The 18,782-nt window shown below is 45.6% G+C and overlaps 2 protein-coding genes and 1 long non-coding RNA gene across 3 annotated transcripts; all 3 read right to left on the bottom strand.

Annotated features, from left to right (window-relative positions):
* Positions 1-1,606: 1,606 nt before the first annotated feature.
* LOC117847452 (polyol transporter 5) lies at positions 1,607-3,536 on the bottom strand. Its single transcript, XM_034728671.2, has 3 exons — positions 3,172-3,536; positions 2,737-3,083; positions 1,607-2,656 (listed from the first exon to the last, which is right to left on the bottom strand). Exons 1-3 carry the CDS (start codon positions 3,314-3,316, stop codon positions 1,691-1,693), a joined length of 1,458 nt encoding a protein of 485 aa, XP_034584562.1. The 5' UTR covers positions 3,317-3,536; the 3' UTR covers positions 1,607-1,690.
* A 2,081-nt stretch (positions 3,537-5,617) lies between these two features.
* On the bottom strand, positions 5,618-6,721 carry LOC117850183 (uncharacterized). The gene is made up of 2 exons (XR_004639199.2): positions 6,116-6,721; positions 5,618-5,932 (listed from the first exon to the last, which is right to left on the bottom strand). It is a non-coding gene; the product is annotated as an uncharacterized lncRNA (long non-coding RNA).
* Positions 6,722-14,283: 7,562 nt separating this feature from the next.
* On the bottom strand, positions 14,284-17,423 carry LOC140222396 (uncharacterized). Its single transcript, XM_072292878.1, has 3 exons — positions 17,264-17,423; positions 15,332-15,488; positions 14,284-14,550 (listed from the first exon to the last, which is right to left on the bottom strand). Exons 1-3 carry the CDS (start codon positions 17,264-17,266, stop codon positions 14,504-14,506), a joined length of 207 nt encoding a protein of 68 aa, XP_072148979.1. The 5' UTR covers positions 17,267-17,423; the 3' UTR covers positions 14,284-14,503.
* Positions 17,424-18,782: the final 1,359 nt, after the last annotated feature.

The following is an 18,782-nucleotide window of genomic DNA, read 5'->3' as shown; positions in this document are numbered from 1 at the left end:
GCATGCGTCTCTTGTCTTCAAGAGCCATCTATATAAATAACAAGTAACATAGCCTTTAGTGTTTGCACAAAAATGCACAAGTGGCAGAGTTAACAAGACATCATTGACATGGACAAGTATGCTCAGATTAATATAACACATATCATTGACATGGACAAGTGTGCTCAGATTAATATCATAGGCATTATTGACATGGACAAGTGTGCTCAGATTAATATCGTAGGCATCATTGACATGGACAAGTGTGCTCAGATTAATATCACAGGCATCATTGACATGGACACGTATGCTTAGAATAATGGTGGCCATCAACCATGAATAATACGAATCCATCATCATTTCCATCACAGAAAAATCATTTAGAGCATCGTATTGTCATATATGCGCAACCATAGGATTTGAAGAGAGGAGTTGGGAAGAGGGATAAGTGCTTTTTTTTTATCGCAACACAAGCAGCAGGAAGCTTTTCAATGAACAAATCAGCAACGTGCAGAGGTAGGGCCACAAAAATACACTTCATTTTACTCATCTTGCCTCTGAAATACAAGTACACAGCAGCACAAATCGAGATCCAGGGTCACAAAAAACATGAGACTTAATTCCAATGTGTTTAGCAGGATCACTCGACTTCACTATGCGCAAACAAGGTGGGATGAATGAGCTTGGCGCGGCTGTTGATTTGATTGTTGATTGATGGAGTGGAGAGGCTTATGGTGTTGTGGAGAATCCCTGGACAGAAGGAATCTGCCGGTGGAGGAGCTGAGCTCTCGAATCGATTGGCGATGGCGGAGCTTTGTTCTTGCGGGCAGAAGAAAAGAAGAACGCAGCAGCTGCAGTTGCAGCTTAAAAGTGCACACAAATGCAGTCCCTTTTTCGATGAAACTCATCCTAACCAAACACCAACTCGTCCTGGACCTTCGACCAAAGTTGGAGCTGGTACAAACAGCTACTAGTAATAAATAATAGAACTTTTGCTCCAAAGATCAATGGATTTAAAGATACGAATCGCTAAAATCTAGGCAAAATCACGAGTTGCTTATGAACCTTTAGACTCGTCCGTCAGTAAACCCAGGAAATGCTGAAACAAAGTAAAGTTCAATCTTTGACCTCCTATTTAAATATCCAAACTCATTTTTCTATGGTCACGACCTAATGAGATATGTTAACCATATATCACACGTCCCATTTTGAGTGAATTTGTCCAAAGTGTTCACCACTGGTGGCACTGTAATAGTTGGATACCGTAGCTCTCTAAAAAAACACCAACCCAACCAAGAGCAAGAGACTATTCAACCTATTCCTACAATTTGTGTAGCTGGAGTATAGGGATTGCTCCTAAAAAAGAACCCCGAATATCATTCCTACAATTTGTGTAGCTGGAGTGTGGGGTTGCTTAAAAAAGAACCTCGAATGTTATTCGTATCATTCCCTGTATCAGTATATGATACGGCACTTCTAACAAGAAGTACCATATATGAACTAGCAAGTGCGAATGTACGGGATTAAGGCTAGCTGAAGCTAATCTTTTTCCAGCTTGAGTAGCAAAGTGGGAATAAGTCTCTCTAACGTTGTCTCCCGCGGCCCCACCATACCATGTATAAGTCTCTTAGGATCTATATGGAAATTTATTTTGGCCAAAGTCCAAAACTCGTACATTTGTCTGAATGATTGTTGGATCAGATCACACTTGTCACTTTGTGTGGAAGAGCTCCTCCATGTCCTCGAGGCTCCGTCCCCTGGTCTCCGGCAGGCACGTGTAGACGAACACAAACGCGGCGGCCGCGATGGCTGCGTAGAGGTAGAACGCTCCCGCCATGGTGATGGCCTTGTAGAGCGTGATGAAGGTCATGATGACCACCGCGCACATGACGCGGTTCATCGCCGTGCCGAGCCCGGCGCCCTGCGCCCGCAGCCGCAGCGGCAGGATCTCCGAGCTGTACACCCACGCCATGGGCCCCAGCCCCATGGAGAAGAACACCACGTACGACACCACCGCCGCCACGCTCGCCGTCGACGCCACCGCGTCCTGCTTGGCGGCGCCCGCGGACGCCGCGAACAGGGAGCCCACCAGCAGCAGCGACGCCGTCATGCCGCCCGTGCTCACGAGGAGCAGCGGCCGGCGGCCGGCGCGGTCGACCAGCGCCATGGCGATGAGGATGGACCCGGCCTTAGCGACGCCGAAGAGGACGTTGAGGCTGAGGACCGAGGTGCTGGTGACGCCAGCCGTGGCGAGGATCCGCGGGCCGTACAGCACCACCGAGTCGATGCCCGACGCCTGCTGGAAGAACTGCAGCGTCAGCACCATGGCCAACACGCGCCGGACTCCGGGCTTCGCCGCGGCCTCCTTCCACGCGCCGCTGCTCCTCCCTTTCCCTCCGCCGCTGTCGCCGGAGACGACTCCCACAATCTCGAGCAGCCGCTGCTCGGCCTCCGCTGCCGTGTCCGACGTCCTGTCCAGCACGACCTTGGCCTCAGCGACCCGGCCCTTCATCACCAGCCACCGCGGCGACTCCGGCATGGTGAGCGTGCCTACCGCCAGGAACACCGGCGGCACCACCCCGGCCGCGAACATCACACGCCACGACAGGTGCGCCGGCAGCCCGGAGAAGGCGAGGTTCGACACGTAGCTCAGCATCACTCCAGTGTTGTTAAAAATCTTCAAGGCAAAAGAATGCACAAAATAATCAAATCAAATATGTCGATAATTGTTCTTGACGCACAGCTATGGTAGGATACCTCGGGGACTGAGGTGAGGAGGCCGCGGGAGGACGCCGGCGCGATCTCGGCGGCGTAGATGGGGGCGATGACGAAGTCGTAGCCGACGGCGATGCCGGCGATGAACCGCCCCACCATGAGCGCGTTGTACCCTTCGGCGAGCGTCATGCACAGCGGGCCGAGGAGGAAGAGGACGTTGGCGAGCACGATGGTGAGGCGGCGGCCGAGGCGGTCGGAGGTCCACCCGGCCAGCAGCGCGCCGGCGAGCGAGTAGAGGTTGATGATCCCCGAGAGCACCTCGATCTGCGCGTCGCTGATGCCCAGGTCCTCCGCCATGAAGATCTGCGCGCCGCTCATCACCGCCACGTCTGCCACCGATCAAGCATGCCGTGGCACGGCGTCTGTGATGATACGTACATATATGTATATATGCAAAAGATGCTTATATGAACGTACTGTAGCCCGTGAGGACGGAGGTCATGGAGGCGAGCACGGCGCAGAAGAAGGGGTACTTGTTGCGCTTCCCCGGCGCCGGCGCCGGAGCGGCGGCGTCGTCGGGCTCGGCGAGCAGTGGCGCCTCGGCGTCTCGTGAGCTGACCATGTCGCTCGCTGGCTCAGTCCGCAGCGTGTCCCCGACGGCCTGTCGTCTGTCGAAGACTACGTACTGGTCGCTGGCAGAGCTTATTAATTACACGGGGACAGGAGTGAGGAGGCTGTCGCGGACGGACAAGGATCCGGCGCACTCGTAACCATGACTGCAGCTTAGGGCTAGTTTGGTGCGGTTCTAAACAGCTCCGGCTACTTCCGGTGCGACTCTAAACAGCTCTGGCTTCTTCTACCATTTTACTATTCACGCACTGTAGCAATACTGTTCATACGAGCTATTTTTATCCCCCTTCTCCCTGCCTCCCATAGATCGAGGAGCCGGTGGAACTAGTTTTTGTGGCTTCTCCAGCTCCGGCTCCTCTGCAGGGGCGAAGCTAGAGCTCGGAAAACCTTGGTGCATCGTCTTGACATGCATACATTTCCAACTACTCCGACCACACTCTTCTATTTCATAGTTTTGTTGAAAGATAATTGTCAAATGTGGGCGGATTTGGTCATTGTTTTTCTATTTACATCCATAGAGCATATAATAATTATTAAAGCATTTTTCTTGGTAAACATGAATCAAAGATAAGAAAATAAAGACTTGCTTAGGTTTCTTGTGGTGGAACATATCCAACCAGATTCGAACATCCAGTTAAGCACGATTGGATGCATTTACGACTAATTATACTTTCAAATTTTCAAGGAATGAATGGTAAGTCTCAAGATTTGTAGTCCCAATTTGGGTTTTAAATTTTATTTTCGGTATTTTTAGATCCCATTGAAATGATCAAAATTCTTGAAATTTCGGACGAAATTTAAGTTTAGAAGGTAGATCTTTTAGTGAAGACAGCGATATTTCGGATGAATAGTGATTTCAATCATGACGGAATTTTGATTCTCTCCCCATCTCATAGGCATTCAAAGGGGTAGAGTATGTGTACATGCATTTGGCAGTTAGCAGGGGTGCGTACGGATGTGTATGTGCTTTGTAAAAAGAAAATGATGTAATCGCTTATGTCTATATCTCTTAAAGCAATTTATTGAACTAGAATGCACTTGAGTAAACAAGGAAGAATTATCGATGCTGAGCAATCTTGGTTTGCTGTCTCACGAGGCCACCTGATGCTGCGACCTGTGAGAAGATATATTTTTATGAATGTGTGATTCCTCTATTTCTAAATACTAAATCAAGATTAGACGCTTGAGCAGTTATTAGAACCGTGAAGGCACATATAATTAATCTTCAAATAGTGCAAACATTATGCATTTATGCAGGCTTAAAGTTCTGAACAAACACGTGTGTACCCCATCGATGGATATAGCAATTTATAGATAATTTGGCCACGGCAACGGAGTTGGTTGGCATGCTGCACGCCTTGCTTTGTCCAGGCCCAGCGGCAAGGGGAAGAGGACTCTCTGCCTGGTGCACCAGTTTGACCAAAGGGGAGTGCACATGAGGTGATTATGGGCTATTAACAAGGAAAAATAGCATTTTACCCTGGTGCATGTGCACCAGGCAAACACTACTTGGCTTCGCCCCTGCTCCTCTGACGCGCTAGTAGCGCGTAGTAGCGCGTCAGTAGAGGAACCGGAACTGGTGGGAGCTCCACCAAACTGGTGCGACACCGCCCATGATATCAACGGGTGGCAATCGGCCGAATCAGGAGCAGGCCTATCCGCGGGAGTTGTGCGCCATTCTGAGCCTAGCCAAGCCGAGCAGACCATGCACGAGGAGAACTGACATCCTGATTGGTTGGGTTCCAATATTTGCCCAACCAAATTCAAATCATGCCTAGAAAGTTTTGGCTATCACTTGATTCGTTACCAAGAATTTGGTATGCCAATAGTTTTAGCTAAATTCATGATAAGTTACTAGAAACTTCTTAAATGAAAAGGAGGAAAAGGTATAGGTTGCCCATGGGCAATCAAGCCGACGGTCCTCCCCGTTCTCCTGATTGAAGAAAGCCCAGTCAAAATGGGATCAGGGCCGCCTCTTTCCTCGTCGCGTGGAGAATTCTGCTGCCGCCAGGCAATCAGATGCCCTAATTTTCCATTATATTCGTGGCTGTCCTCATTGGAAAAGTCTGCCGCCGGGCATTCGATTTCTGGTGATGGCAACATGGTTCGTACCCTTCTGCCATCTACCCTCAACGTTGAGGCAGCAGCGGCTGCCGAGATTGCAGTTGCTTGTGGTTCACCATCGAGATCATCCTGTTTCAGTGATTCTGAACTATTCTGGACACCATACAGCTACTGCTCTTTCATTTGTGATCCATTCTCTTCAATAATATCAGGACATTTCTATTTGGGATAGCAGAAATAGGATCCATTTACAATTCCATACGGCCAACAGAAGGAAGGAATCAGACAATTCCATACAGTAGAAGAAAAGGGCAAATGCCCAGTCTTATTTTATACAAACAAAACAATTCAGTAACAATTAACACCCTATTTATCAAGACCACTGTAATTTTTAGCTTCACCAAAACTTTCAGTTTTCTTTCTGCTTGCTGTTTCATCTTGCATGTAAACTGAAACTTGAGAGCTGATGTCTGACCACCCCTCCAGATTGCACTTTTCATCTCGTCCATTGGAAGTTGAGAGCACTAGATGCACATCTTGTTTTCTGATGAATTCAAAAGACAAAGTTATATCTCATTGGCCAAACACGACAAACATTGTCATTGATACACAATTATTTCTTAGAAGCAGAAACTGCTTTAGCCATTGATTTGTTCTTTTCACTAAGCCACTTGCTTGCTCATCCAAAATAGACGGACATTTGAATACATAAATACAGTAGGCATACTTTTTTTCCTGTTCGCCCGTACAAGATAGCCGGCTTGATGGAGGCCATCAAGCTTGCTGGTCTGCTTCACACTTGCAGTTCCAACGACTGCTCGATGACCCACCGGCCACCGCTCGCGCCGCACAGCTCGACGACCCGCCGCCGCCGCTGGTCGCCTCTCATCCTTACTTGTTTCCCGCTGCTCCGTCGATTCAAACAGAGAAGCCTCCTCCTTCGCGAGTGAAGAACGACCTGGGCGAGAAGGAGGGCAGGCTCGATCTGATTTTGGACGGAGCCGCCTTCGATGGATGCTACGGAACCAGCTCGGTCACAAAACGGCTGGCGCGAGTTGCGCGAGTCAGCTCGATGGTGGAACGCCGCTCGTGCAGCAGATGGGCCTTCTTACGACGTCTGCTCAGCTCGGCTCAGAACGGCGCGCAGCTCCTGCGGATAAGCCTGCTCCTGATTTCGGCCGATTGCCACGTGTCGACATCCTGGGCAGTGCCACACCAGGGATGCGGTGCAGCACTACCGCAGAGAATTTTCTTCAAGTCGTGTGGAGTGACGTGGACATGGTGGTGGGTTTGGATGTGGCGTTTGAGCTGCCGAGCTATACGTGGTGGTGGGCGTGACGCGTTTATCCGTATCCTAACATTTTGTCAATGGGAACTCCTTATACCTACCCGTTTCACCGGGTGTGGATTTGGGGAACGGGTAAGGGTACCCAACGGCAACATTACCTCGGAGCTGACCACCCCGTTTACCGGGCTCGTAGTAGTGCAGCAGTCGTCACGAAATGAATGGCAGTGTGTCTATTACCGTTATGTCCATCATCCGTGCTCTTGGGTTCTCCTACAACACCATCGGGGCTATCGTGATGTAGCGCGCGGCCAATCCGCCTGTACGAGCTAGCAGCACGTGTGCCGTATTTCATTTGTCAGGCAAAAAATATCAGTTGTCGTCGCAGCAGCATTTACGCAAGACAACGACGAGTTGTCTGCAGATGAACACACATCGACTCTTAATTTGGCAGGTTTGTGAGAGGTACACTTGCTCCCAGCTAAATAAGCCCGTCCCCAATAATATGTCCTCTACTGATCCATACATCTATACTCTGTGGTCAGTGCAGCAGTGGGTGCGGTGGGCTTGTTACTAGTCTGGCACGGTTACGGCTCACTAATAACCAGAAAGCGACTTGACGGATTACGTACGTGAGCGGAAGATTTTTGGTGACAACCGGGTTGTTGGAAACTCGCGCGATCTGCGCGGATGACTTACGAGTCTACATCCAATTGAACGCATCCGATACGATGATCGATTATTGTCACAATGATGGATTTTTGTCGTAGTAGAAGGGAAAAATAAATAGCAGCAGCTAGGAGGAGGAGAAGAAGAAGAATAGTAATATTTCTCATGTGCCATGGGGTTCGTCACAGAATCTATGTTATAACCTACTTACATATGGAGCTGACAAACAGGAGAAAATTGCGCACGTATGGAGTAGACAGAGAAAAAAGAAGACATGTGTTATCAAGAACCTACACGGGATGACAATCAGACAATAATTGGAGAGGAGAGAGATAGAAAGAAGCAGAAAGGTTGACTCATTGAAAGAGATAATTGTATAAATAAGTTATTTTGTGTATGTTGCCTTTCGTATCTTATACTGGCGCGGCATGGACTTGTTGGTTTTATATGATCACTCTCGGTGAGAGTTTCATTCTTCGTGAATAATACGTTGCGTGACCAAACATGGTGATATACTCGGTTCACATTGCCTCTAACACAGTAAAGTACTCTTCCACAAATCTATTGAGGCTAGAGATCATTTCATTCCATCCCGTGTATACTTAAATGTTTTTACATCATGTATGAATTAAATGTTGTGACTGGAATCACAAAACGATATTTTGCATTTTACGAGTTGTTTCGTCCATAGTTTTTTGAAATGACCCGAATTCCCACTTCTGAGAATCCAAGCCTACGCACCTCCGTGATAGTCTCAGGAAGCCTATCATGTGTGAATCCCTATCTCAGATAGTACAAATTCATAACGACACAGAAATAGAGTAGCAACTTAATAATGATAACATAAATATCTGGTATATCAGCTTGGCACATGCCGGTACAAATCCATCAAGACTGAATCATGCAAGGTAAAATATCTACGCAGCGGAAACATGTAGCATGGTGAACGCCAACTCCATAGGCGACTTAAGCGAAGGGCCATCCCTAATCTTCAAATCCGTCGCCGAAGTCATAGTGGGATTCAGATCCTGAAAAGCCAAAGTCTACCTGAGAAGCGGGTAGGCCATGTCAACTCCGAATAGCATCAAACCAAGGAAACAGGGGAATAATACTATATGCATGGATAATCCTATATATAGCTGTAGAGGTTTATGCAGCAGCAGTAGCAGCAATCAAGGATGCATTAAAGCAATACCATCACCGAGGTCAACACCTTATATCAAGTAAGTTGTCACAAACCACCAAATCCTTCGTCCAAGAATTCAGCACCCAAACGGACTAGGCAATGTGAGAGCTCCCTTCCCTCACATCTCAACGGCAAACGTCAGCCTATCTCAAAAGGGGGAGGTAGAAGAATAGTATAAGTCTAGTTGAAAGTAGCAGTAGTCAACAGCACTATCCAATACCGTGCACACGGCTATAGTTATAGTTTATAACTCTATAGAGGTTGTCTCGGTTGGATCCTAAACGGTGTACGACCGTCCAAACCCCACCTAATGGCCGAAGCCCTAGTAGGTGGCTAGCACTCTCCTATTTCCTTGAGTCTGGAAGTATCTTGAACTGCAGGGCACATCGTCGCCAGTTGTAGATCTCGAAGATGTGAAACCTACCCATGGTCCTACTGGGGTACAGTCTGGTCAGAGACGATCATCGCCTCGAACTCCTTAACTGTTCAGCTAATTCACTTACAGGCTAAGTGCTATCCACCACTAGTTTCGGACCGAACCCCGCTCATAACATGAGCGAATAGTATGTATATATATAGATATTGTGACCGGTGATAAACTAACTCGATCCTTACAGGCCGAGAGCAAGCACTCAACTCCACAAGGAACATATCGAAGCACCTGCAATGTACAAGTACATCACCTGCTCCTAAGTTTAAAACAAAGTACCTGTCACAGGTACGGGGAACACGTAGAGTCCAGAACCTCTCCCCAAGTTAGGCACTGTCGCTATACCGACCGCGGCTTGCTCTTACCAAAACACGTCAAGAAATCACACTCACCCAAAACTCATGCGAGAGTACCTCACCACGCGCCTGGTGCGACATCGCCTAGATGGCTAACGCGTGTCCCCAATAACAATCCATTATGTTAGCCAAACTAAGCCAAGCTGGTGTGTTCTCTGCGAGAAGATCGAGCTGACCTCCTTCATCGAGCCGCACTAAAGTTAGCATAAACAAAAACTGAATCGGCTCCATGCGTTCATCAACAACAGATCTAGCTACCCCTGTCCTCGTGCGTTTGTTGGCAATGGTGAGCTACGGCGGCGGCACCTTCGACCTTCTAGCTTGATGCGTGGCTAGGGACTCTACTGCTTGGAGCAGGTGCAGCATGCGGCCGGGAGGTGTAGATCAAGCCAAAGATCACCGAGTTGGAAGCTGAGAACGCACCATTGGGTGTCCAATCCCTCAGCCCCATCATTTCCATGCTCCATTCCGTCAACCACGCCAGCACCGGCCTCGGCGACTCGCACCTGCACGGCATCCTCATGTACTGGGGAAAACCGTTGTACATGCAAATCAAGTGAAAGACAAATCAATCCCATCTTTGATCTTCATCAGCTGTTGGTTGATGCCGGCAGCAAAACCATGCAAGACATTTGATTTGGATGCAGCCTCTGCTATAGTTTCTTCCACAACAGGTTGAACTTCTTCTCCTGATTCTGGCTGCACAGGCGCTTGAACAATTTCATAAGGGTCTTATTCTTGAATTGCCTATGAAAGTTCACACCCATATGCCTCATGCACCACCTACTCTTCAAGTCCGGCCATATCGACGCCCTGAAACGCTCCTGACTTCCATTCTGTAGGTCTTCGATTGCTTGCAAAATGCCTTTGTACTGATCATGAATGAGACAAACCCCCTCGACGTCCATCACAATCATGTTCTTCACCCTCTCGAGGAACCAATACCAGCTATCTCCAGACTCCTTCTCCACAAATACGATCCCAAGCGGCAACACCTGATTGTTGCCATCGAACCCAATAGCTGTCAATATTGTTCCTTTGTACCTTCCAGTTAGAAATGTGCCATCAATGCAAATGACTGGTCGACATAGCCGGAAAGCCTGAATGCAAGGACCCAATACGAGGAATGACCGCTGCAGGACCTGTTTGCCTGGAAACTGAACACATGGATAGGTTTTCAAGTCGTAGAAGCTTCCAGGATTTCTCTGGCAAATGGTGTGCAACAGGACAGGGAGGTTGTCCAAAGATACTTCGAACGTACCCCACTTCATCTTCAGTGCCTTCTGCTTCGCCTGGTAAGCTTTGTTGTAGCTGATCTTGTACTTGAACTTCTCCTCTATGGCACAAACAATGGACTTGGGCTCGAAGCTAGGATTCTGCACTATCTAAGGATACATGTATTGAGCAACAAAATCAACAATGAGGTTGCGGTGTGTTCCTTCCAATTCAGCCAGCAAGCATTCGTGCTCAACCACTCTAGTCACCTCCCAGTAATCCTTCCATTTCCCCTTGTATGCATGCACCCTGAATGGGCAATTATTTCGCACACAGCGTACATCATACACCTTCGGGCTATTCTTTTCCACCCTGAACTGACGCTGCAAAGACAAAGTGAACCACCTCTTAATAGCCACCTTCACTTCATCCCCACTTTGGTACATAGCTCCCACGCATACCTCATTCTCCCTGTACTCCCAAGGAATATTTTCCCCAATATTGACCTGTAGGGCGGAATGGTCATAATTTGACCAATTTCACGGTACAGGATAAGCATCTTCCTCTTCGGACCAGTCATCATCCACGGCACCATTAGCCTCCTCTCCTTCCATCTCCAGCTGCTCTACTAACTTAGGAATTTCTTCCCCCTCATCAGCCTCCCCATTTGGTGCGCGGGATGCAACATCATTCTCTGCATCTCCCCCTTCTTGTTCATCGTAATCAAGTTTTTTGTTTCCACCCTCAGTACTCTGCACATCTTCTTCCGCTTCAACTTCATCACCTCCTACTTCTTCTTCAATATGACTGCTAGATCCACCCTTCATGAACAGTTGAACATACCATATGATTGGTAAATCTTTTCTCGTGCAACCATTTATATAAGCCCGGTAGCTTGGAGTTCCTTCAAGCGGAAGCAACTCCCAAAAATTTATGTCCGGCCGTCTTTTGACTACAACCCTCACAGACACATCCACTTAATCTCTATCAACACCAAAATCCCTACAAAGTCACCTGCAAATGCCCCCTCAAGTTCTCTCTCTTGCTCTTCGAACACACTTGGTGAAATAGGGAAATCCACTCAAATCTACCCCTTCTGAACCATATCTAACCTCCCCCGGCCCGTAGAACACTTGAAAATTTAAACTATCCGACATGCCTGCCAACATACATGAAACAGGCAGTCCAAATTAATCTCAGCAATATATATCAGTTAACTATAATGACGACTTCAATTCATAAAAAAACAACTATGTAACACTAAACCAAGCTTACTAACTAAATTTATCATAGGCATGTATCAGAACTAATATACACGACAAATAAATCTCAGATCCACTAGATATTTCTAAATCTCAGATCCACTAAGATTTCTTAAATTTACTATGATCTAAGCTAAATCTACTATACCACCTAAGATAAATCTACTATACCACCGAAGCTAAATCTATTTTACTGTCTAAGCTAAATCTATTGTACTAACTAAGCTACATTTTGCTATATCTAAATTCAGCTAAATGTTTCTAAGTCTCAGATTCACTAGCTATTTCTAAATCTTAGATCCACTAATATTTCTAAATCTAGATCTAGTCACTACACTATACTATCTAATGAATCTATTTCTAAATCTTAGATCCACTAATATTTCTAAATCTAGATCTAGTCACTACACTATACTATCTAAACTACGAGATTAAAAAAATTTACCTGAGAACGACGGAAGAATTTCCTTCCCCCCTTCTTCCCTCCTCCTCCTCCTTTCTTCCCTCCTCCTCCTCTCCTCTCCTTTTTTTTCTTCCCTTCTTTCCTTTCCTCTTTCTTTCTCTGGCGCAGGTCTGGTACGGGGGGAGGGGGAGGGGCGCGGCCGCATTTTATAGTGGGCGAGCCCCACCGTTTGAACTGGTGGTAAGGCCCTTACCGCCAGTTCAAACGGCGGAGCTTCCTCAGGTGCCGCGCGGAGTTAATCCAGTGGGTGCCTCTGGTGCCGCGCGGAGTTAATCCAGTGGGTGACTCGTGAGTGGTATCGCCTTACGGCGGTAAGGCCCCTACCTCCAGTTGAAACGGCAGTAAGGCCCATACAGCTGTTTCAGCCGGCGGTATAAGCCCATACTAATTTTTTATTCGACTATATATTTTTGCAAAATCAAAAAATATATAAAAATAAAAAAATTCTGCTAAACGTGATTAACAAAGCTGGCAGTCCAGGATAACTACTGGTCCAAGAAGAAAAGAAAGAGAGAGCTGGTTGGGTTTGTGGCTAGCTCGTGTGCAAAGTTAGAGTTAGTCACATTAAATTTTTATTATGTTATTTACATACTAGATTTAGTTTATATTTTGGATTAGATCCAAAAATACAAACTCACCTTTGAAATCCAAATTAAACCAAATAAAATCCAAATGACTCGTGCAAGTATGTTTTAAATTTGAATGCACAATTTTAATTACTAGCTTTTGAATTTAGGGGAAAGAAATGAGGGTTGACATTAAGTTTAACCATGTATTTAGATGATGCACGCATTCAAACAAAAAGTTTTAAATTTTTTGCAAAAATGGTCATAATTAATACCACTCAATTTTGAGTGATATTACAGTTGTATTCCACTTTGGATAATATCGCAGTCTTGAAAATAGTAAAGTGAACTAGCCACTAATGAAGAGCAGAACTGTCCTGTTCTTTGTGCCTCTGCAGGTCAGGGTCTCGGGGATGGAATTCGGCAAGCAGAGCAACAACGCCTTCTCTAGGACCAGGAGACAGGACACGGCGATCTTCTCTCACCAAACAGGAGCAGCGAGCTGAGCAAGGGGTTCGGCGGCAACCCAGCGATCACCGAGCCTGTTGGGATACACTTCTCACCAAACAATATATGTGCAGCAACACATAATCCTTTCAAGCAACTTCGATGACCATGAACACACTTTTGTCCTTTTGTTTTATCTCTTCCCATGCAATGCAATACTACTCACTCTAAAAAAAAAAGCTCTATACTTTTCGAAATTGTTCGTCATCGGCTTCACACATCTGTCTTTGCGGATCTTTCATAATTATTGCAGTAGTGTTGTAGAGTGTCATGGTCATCTTTGTTGTCACTATCAGGAGAAGAATCATCACTGATATTTATAATATAATCAATTAATGCAACTTCAACAGCAGGCGGAATCATATTGTGAGAAAATGACGTGTCATAGAGTGGTAGCAAGGGTTACTGTAAAAAAAATGATTAAGGTGATACCAAAAACAAATGAATTGATATTTGTTCCAGTATCGTCATTGATTGTACTAACTTTTGTGGTGAAAAGTCTTTCGTCAAGGTGGTTGGCCAAGCAACCATATCCCACCTTAATGACGATATGGTTTGAATCCTCACTAACCGACCACTGCTTTATGACATTTTCATTTTTATTTTTATTTTGGCCATGAAGATCTTTTGCTGTAGATACTAAAATTTCTTAGTGCGCATCAAAATGCGAATTGAAGTGATTAGGTTCTTTCGGCTAATGGGAATATGCCTGACTAGTGTTAACATTCTTAAACATGATGGTCAATGTCAACGGTTGCTCTGTGAGAAATTGATAATTTCCGGTCTCAGGCTCTCAGCACAATGCGACCAACTGCAGATTGAATCACCAGCTCGTGATGGGCTTGAGATCCATGGAAACCGTCATCCAGGCACATGGCCATGCAGACGCATTGGGCAAGGACCGATTCAAACAGGCACCAAAGCCATATCCATGCAGATAGAGAAATCATCCGACGGAGGAATTATAGCTACTCTTCTACATATTTAAAGTTTTCTCATATCTTTAAACTTACATCAGTTCAAGTTTAAACTCTTTGATACCCCAAACAAAAGAAAAGAAACGCAGAGATTCGCACACTACATGACATCATCCAGGAACAAGTTTGCTACAGAATACAGGTACTGCCTCCCAGCTCCCGAACACATGGATGGGCACGCTTCTGAATTTAGCTCAGCTCAAGCCATCCCGCCGCTAGTCGCCGTCCTGATTATCTGAAATAAGGCTGCATGGAGACCAAACAAAGCGGTCAGATTTCTTTTTGCTTAGATCACTGCCTTTCTTTCAGGGCAGGACATTTAAAGGAAACAGTGATATACAGAAAATGCGAGGCAAAATTAAAAAACTCAAGTTACAGCATGTTTGGTTGGCAATTAAATTTGAAGCATGCAATGCATTAGACAGGTAAATGTGCATAATCCATTATACCAACTTGATACGATTACGTTGACTGTTACAAATTACAATGAAGTGAACGATAGTTACATCTGAGCCAAAAAAAAACTTATATCCTTGATGACTAGAAAAAGGTAGCATGCCAACAAAGCTGGTTGCAGTATCCATTTTAGTTTGGGTGATAAATGGTCATCAAGAAATTCATGGAAGTCCAGTACACGTACGGCACATCAAAACATGCAGTGGATAATGTAACGAAAATCAGCAATTCAGCTTGCTCTATCCAACATCAATGCTAGGTAGATGTGTCAAACTATTTCAAGCACGAGTAGTGATGACTAACAAGATGTCACAGAGGACTGATATAAACAGCAAAAAGGAGAATCACTAAATTAATAAATGCAAGAATGAGTCAAACTAGCTTACATTTATACATGCAGTTCATGAATGCAAAATAAGCTCATCACATGATCCTACAGTGCTGCAGAGCTACATTATGATGTGTTGCCACTTAAAGAACCATGAGTTTATAAAATATTAAAAACAGCTCCAAAATACAAGGGATATCTAAGTGTATCAAAAAGAAAGGAAGACTTTGGTGCGATGCTTACATGATCCAATGACCACAAAAATGAAGAATCCAAGCACAATTGGTCCAACAGGGTAGTCATTCCCCTTCTTCACGGTGGTCTCAGGCACGGAGCCCCTCTTTGTGATGTTCTTCTGGAACTTGGCACTCTTCCTGTCAGCAAGACGCCTTGAAGTAGTCTGGGTGAATTCAAACAAAATTAGTTTGGCATACAGAATCAAAGATAACAGTTTCTAAATGGAATAAAATGTAACGTATGTGTATCCACATCATATGAACAGGACACCTCTTTTATTCTTTCATATCAATAAAAACTTCTTTTTAAAAATAAAAAGAATAGCAATATTCAGATCAAGTTAAGAATTGATCAGTTGGGAAAGTGCCACAGCAGGATCATGTCAGGTCTCTCTTTGATTCAGGATTGGTAATGATTTCACTTATTTGTATAGTAGCATACTAGCATACATCTACTGAAGAAACAAGGACCAACAATGCAAAATAAATCTTGCTAATTCCTCCTAACCTAACTGCTCAAGGCACATTTCACCTATTGAATACCTAAAACTGTTCATATCACAAATCAGTCTAAACAATGATGGTGGTTGGTCCAACAAACACAATACGGAGGATACTGATTTCCATAGATCACAGTGAGTAGTGACACATCAGAAATGTAGACAGTGCCAGATCGGTAAGCATTACAAGTGAAGACACACAAGCCACAGAGCATCCCGTTGAGATCACAAACAAGGATCACCAAAAACAATGCTTACATTTATGTCACATCTAAAGTTGCCAAGATTACTACAAATCAGGCAACCGTCTACCAACACTGATGGCTTTTCTAGAACCAACCTAATAGAGTATTAAAACAAATAACATAGTCTTGAAACAGAAAATTAACTTCATTCATAATTGGTTTAAGATTATCTGATACCAAACACTAAATGACATCCATATCAAAGCTCAAATAGTTAGGTGTGCTCATACAAGTGAAAATAATGCAAGTTACACATTTAAAATACCCCAAACGCAAGCCATAGCTACCCTTGAGTTTAGTTGTCTATACAGATAAGCTCTTCATGTTCCTAATTCAATACATGACCACGAGCCTCAACTGCATAACACGGTTCACTATATGCTTCTGAGAAGTTAAAAAAATCAAGATCATATCATTTATACAGTTGACAGTTTGAAGTCCAATGTAAGAGAAACTATATCCAAACTTCGGACATTCAAGTTAGACAGCACGAATTCTCTTCAGCATTGCATAATCCATGATCCAAACATCCATATCTATTTCAAATCAAAAGAGGCCAGTACTAGGGGTGAAATATATACAACGAAAAGTGATATTTGTCAATCCAAAATTTCTACGATTATCACCATCCGACCCAGACGCACTTCACAGCCCCGCACAGGAATCGAGCACACCACAGCCAGAAGCTTGGCCTTGGCTTGCGCAACGAAACGATCCTCATTTCCTTTTAGATTACCTTCTCCATTTTCTAGATCTCCCCCAAACAAACAGTGGACTGGAAGGGCGTCAACACAATCCACTCCCGGATTGTTGCCCCGACGAATTGAACCGATAATTTCCACCCAATTTATCAGCCAAGGCCTACCCCCAGACACATTACCCCCGATACCGCATCCCGCCGTACCCGCAGCCGGAGAAATCACGCAGGCGGCACCCACCGGACCCGCGCGAATCCCCGACGCGAGACACAAATCGAACCAGTAATCCGCCGGACCAAATCGAACAACAACAGACGGAACGCGTGCATCCACACACCAGATCGCACGGGGGGTAAAAAATAGGAATTAAAATTCCGCGCTAATCCTACAGGCCCGGCCAACGGGATCATCAGATCAGAAGCACCCAATCCTACGCCACCACAGAGCCTCACGATTCGAGAACAAGGCATTCAGTTAAGGGTTTCTCCGCGCTTACCATCTTCGCGTGCCGCCGCGGGTGATCTCGCCGGGGACGGGCGCGGACGTCGACAGCGCGAGGCGCGGCGGGAGGAGAGGAACAGGGAGCGACCGAGCGGGGGAGGTGCGTGATTTGGGGCGCGACGCGAGGGGTTTTATGCAAGGTTCCCAGTTATAACTGCCTGGCCGGTTTGGGACGTGGTCGGGCTGACGTGGCGGGAGTGCATTGGGCGGACCTGACGCGTGGACCTGGGAAGCGGGCACCGTTTGTTTCGTCTTGAGATTAGTGCGGCGCACGCTGGGCTTTTCGACGGGGAAGCACGTTCCAGGCCCGTGTGGGCATCATTTGAAGTGGAATGGGCTTTGGGCAAAGGCCCATGTTGACACAGAGGTTCCAAATACATGTTTTAGCATTCTCAACTTTATTTCTTTCTTGTACGTTTTTCCCCAAGTTTTCAAAAAAAAGTATTTTTTCCCTATTTTCTTCATTTCTTGGCTTGCTGATAAATACTCCCGCTGTCCCAAATTGTAAATTATTTTAGCTTTTGTTATGTATCTAATTATCTAGACATAGTATATATCTAGATGCATAGCAAAACCTATGAATCTATAAATACCAAAATGACCTAAAATTTAGGACGAGGAGAGTAAATGTTATCACTTTTACAAATCAGATGACACAACTGATAATAGAATGAAAGGCAACAGGATCATCATTTGAATATTTTTTTATTAATTACTTAATACGCGTATCTCTATAAACGTCAAAAGAAAAAAAGAGAGAGAAAAGTGTGTGATTGCACAAAATGATGCGAGGAACCAGAAGGCGCACTTTTGTTTGTTTATTTTCCCACCACCAATATGGTGATGTCCGTAGTGGAGTTGCTGCACGCGTGCGTTGCTTAACACACCGGGAAGTGGGCCGCACCGCACCGCACGCCAAGGAGGAACCCCACGACGCGCGGCCATTTTGCGCAGCTGCCTCGCCGGCCGCGATTCGGCACTCAGGTTACGTGCTAGCCTCGTCGTGCCGACGCCACGGGACCCTTTCTTCGTCGGTCAACCTATACGGGCGTTTCCAATTTCCTGAGTCACATGGTCAGACTACATACATGCACGTATACTCGACTCTACGAATACACGCACGTGGTGAAGTCACCACTGGCGTATCGCTATCGATGGACACGTTGCCTATCACTGAAAGAATAGCGCCGATTAAATCCTAGAATAAATCTAGAAAAATGCGAGCACCAGTGCCAAGTCGAGAACTCGAATCCTGGTAGGTAGGTTCCACCACATGAAACTTTACCAGCTGAACTACACTCAGTTCGCCTGCACGGGCGTTTTCATGATGTGAATTTTGAAATAAAGAGGGCCAAATGTCGGTGAAGAAATTTATAAAATTTGGATCTTATGGTCCACTCGTGAGATTTTATAAAATTTGGAGTAGGTTTTGTACAAACCCTAACATAAAGGTACGTACTTCGCCAAACTAAGCGTAGTTCAATCGGTTTGGTTATTTTGTCGTAGAACTTGTC

This window comes from Setaria viridis, chromosome 3 (genome assembly GCF_005286985.2).
Source record: "Setaria viridis chromosome 3, Setaria_viridis_v4.0, whole genome shotgun sequence".
NCBI lineage: Eukaryota > Viridiplantae > Streptophyta > Magnoliopsida > Poales > Poaceae > Setaria > Setaria viridis.
Note: the sequence above shows the minus strand (reverse complement) of the source record. Positions and strands in the feature narration are given on the sequence as shown.

Excerpts from the sequence above, each read along its gene's own strand:
- LOC117847452 (XM_034728671.2), bottom strand. The coding sequence starts at position 3,316 with ATGGTCAGCTCACGAGACGCCGAGGCGCCACTGCTCGCCGAGCCCGAC. Across the intron at positions 3,084-3,171 it reads CTCCGTCCTCACGGGCTACA|ACGTGGCGGTGATGAGCGGC; the intron begins GTACGTTCATAT and ends GATCGGTGGCAG. Across the intron at positions 2,657-2,736 it reads TCCTCACCTCAGTCCCCGAG|ATTTTTAACAACACTGGAGT; the intron begins GTATCCTACCAT and ends TTTGCCTTGAAG.
- LOC140222396 (XM_072292878.1), bottom strand. Across the intron at positions 14,551-15,331 it reads TTTTGTGGTCATTGGATCAT|CCTTATTTCAGATAATCAGG; the intron begins GTAAGCATCGCA and ends GTCTCCATGCAG.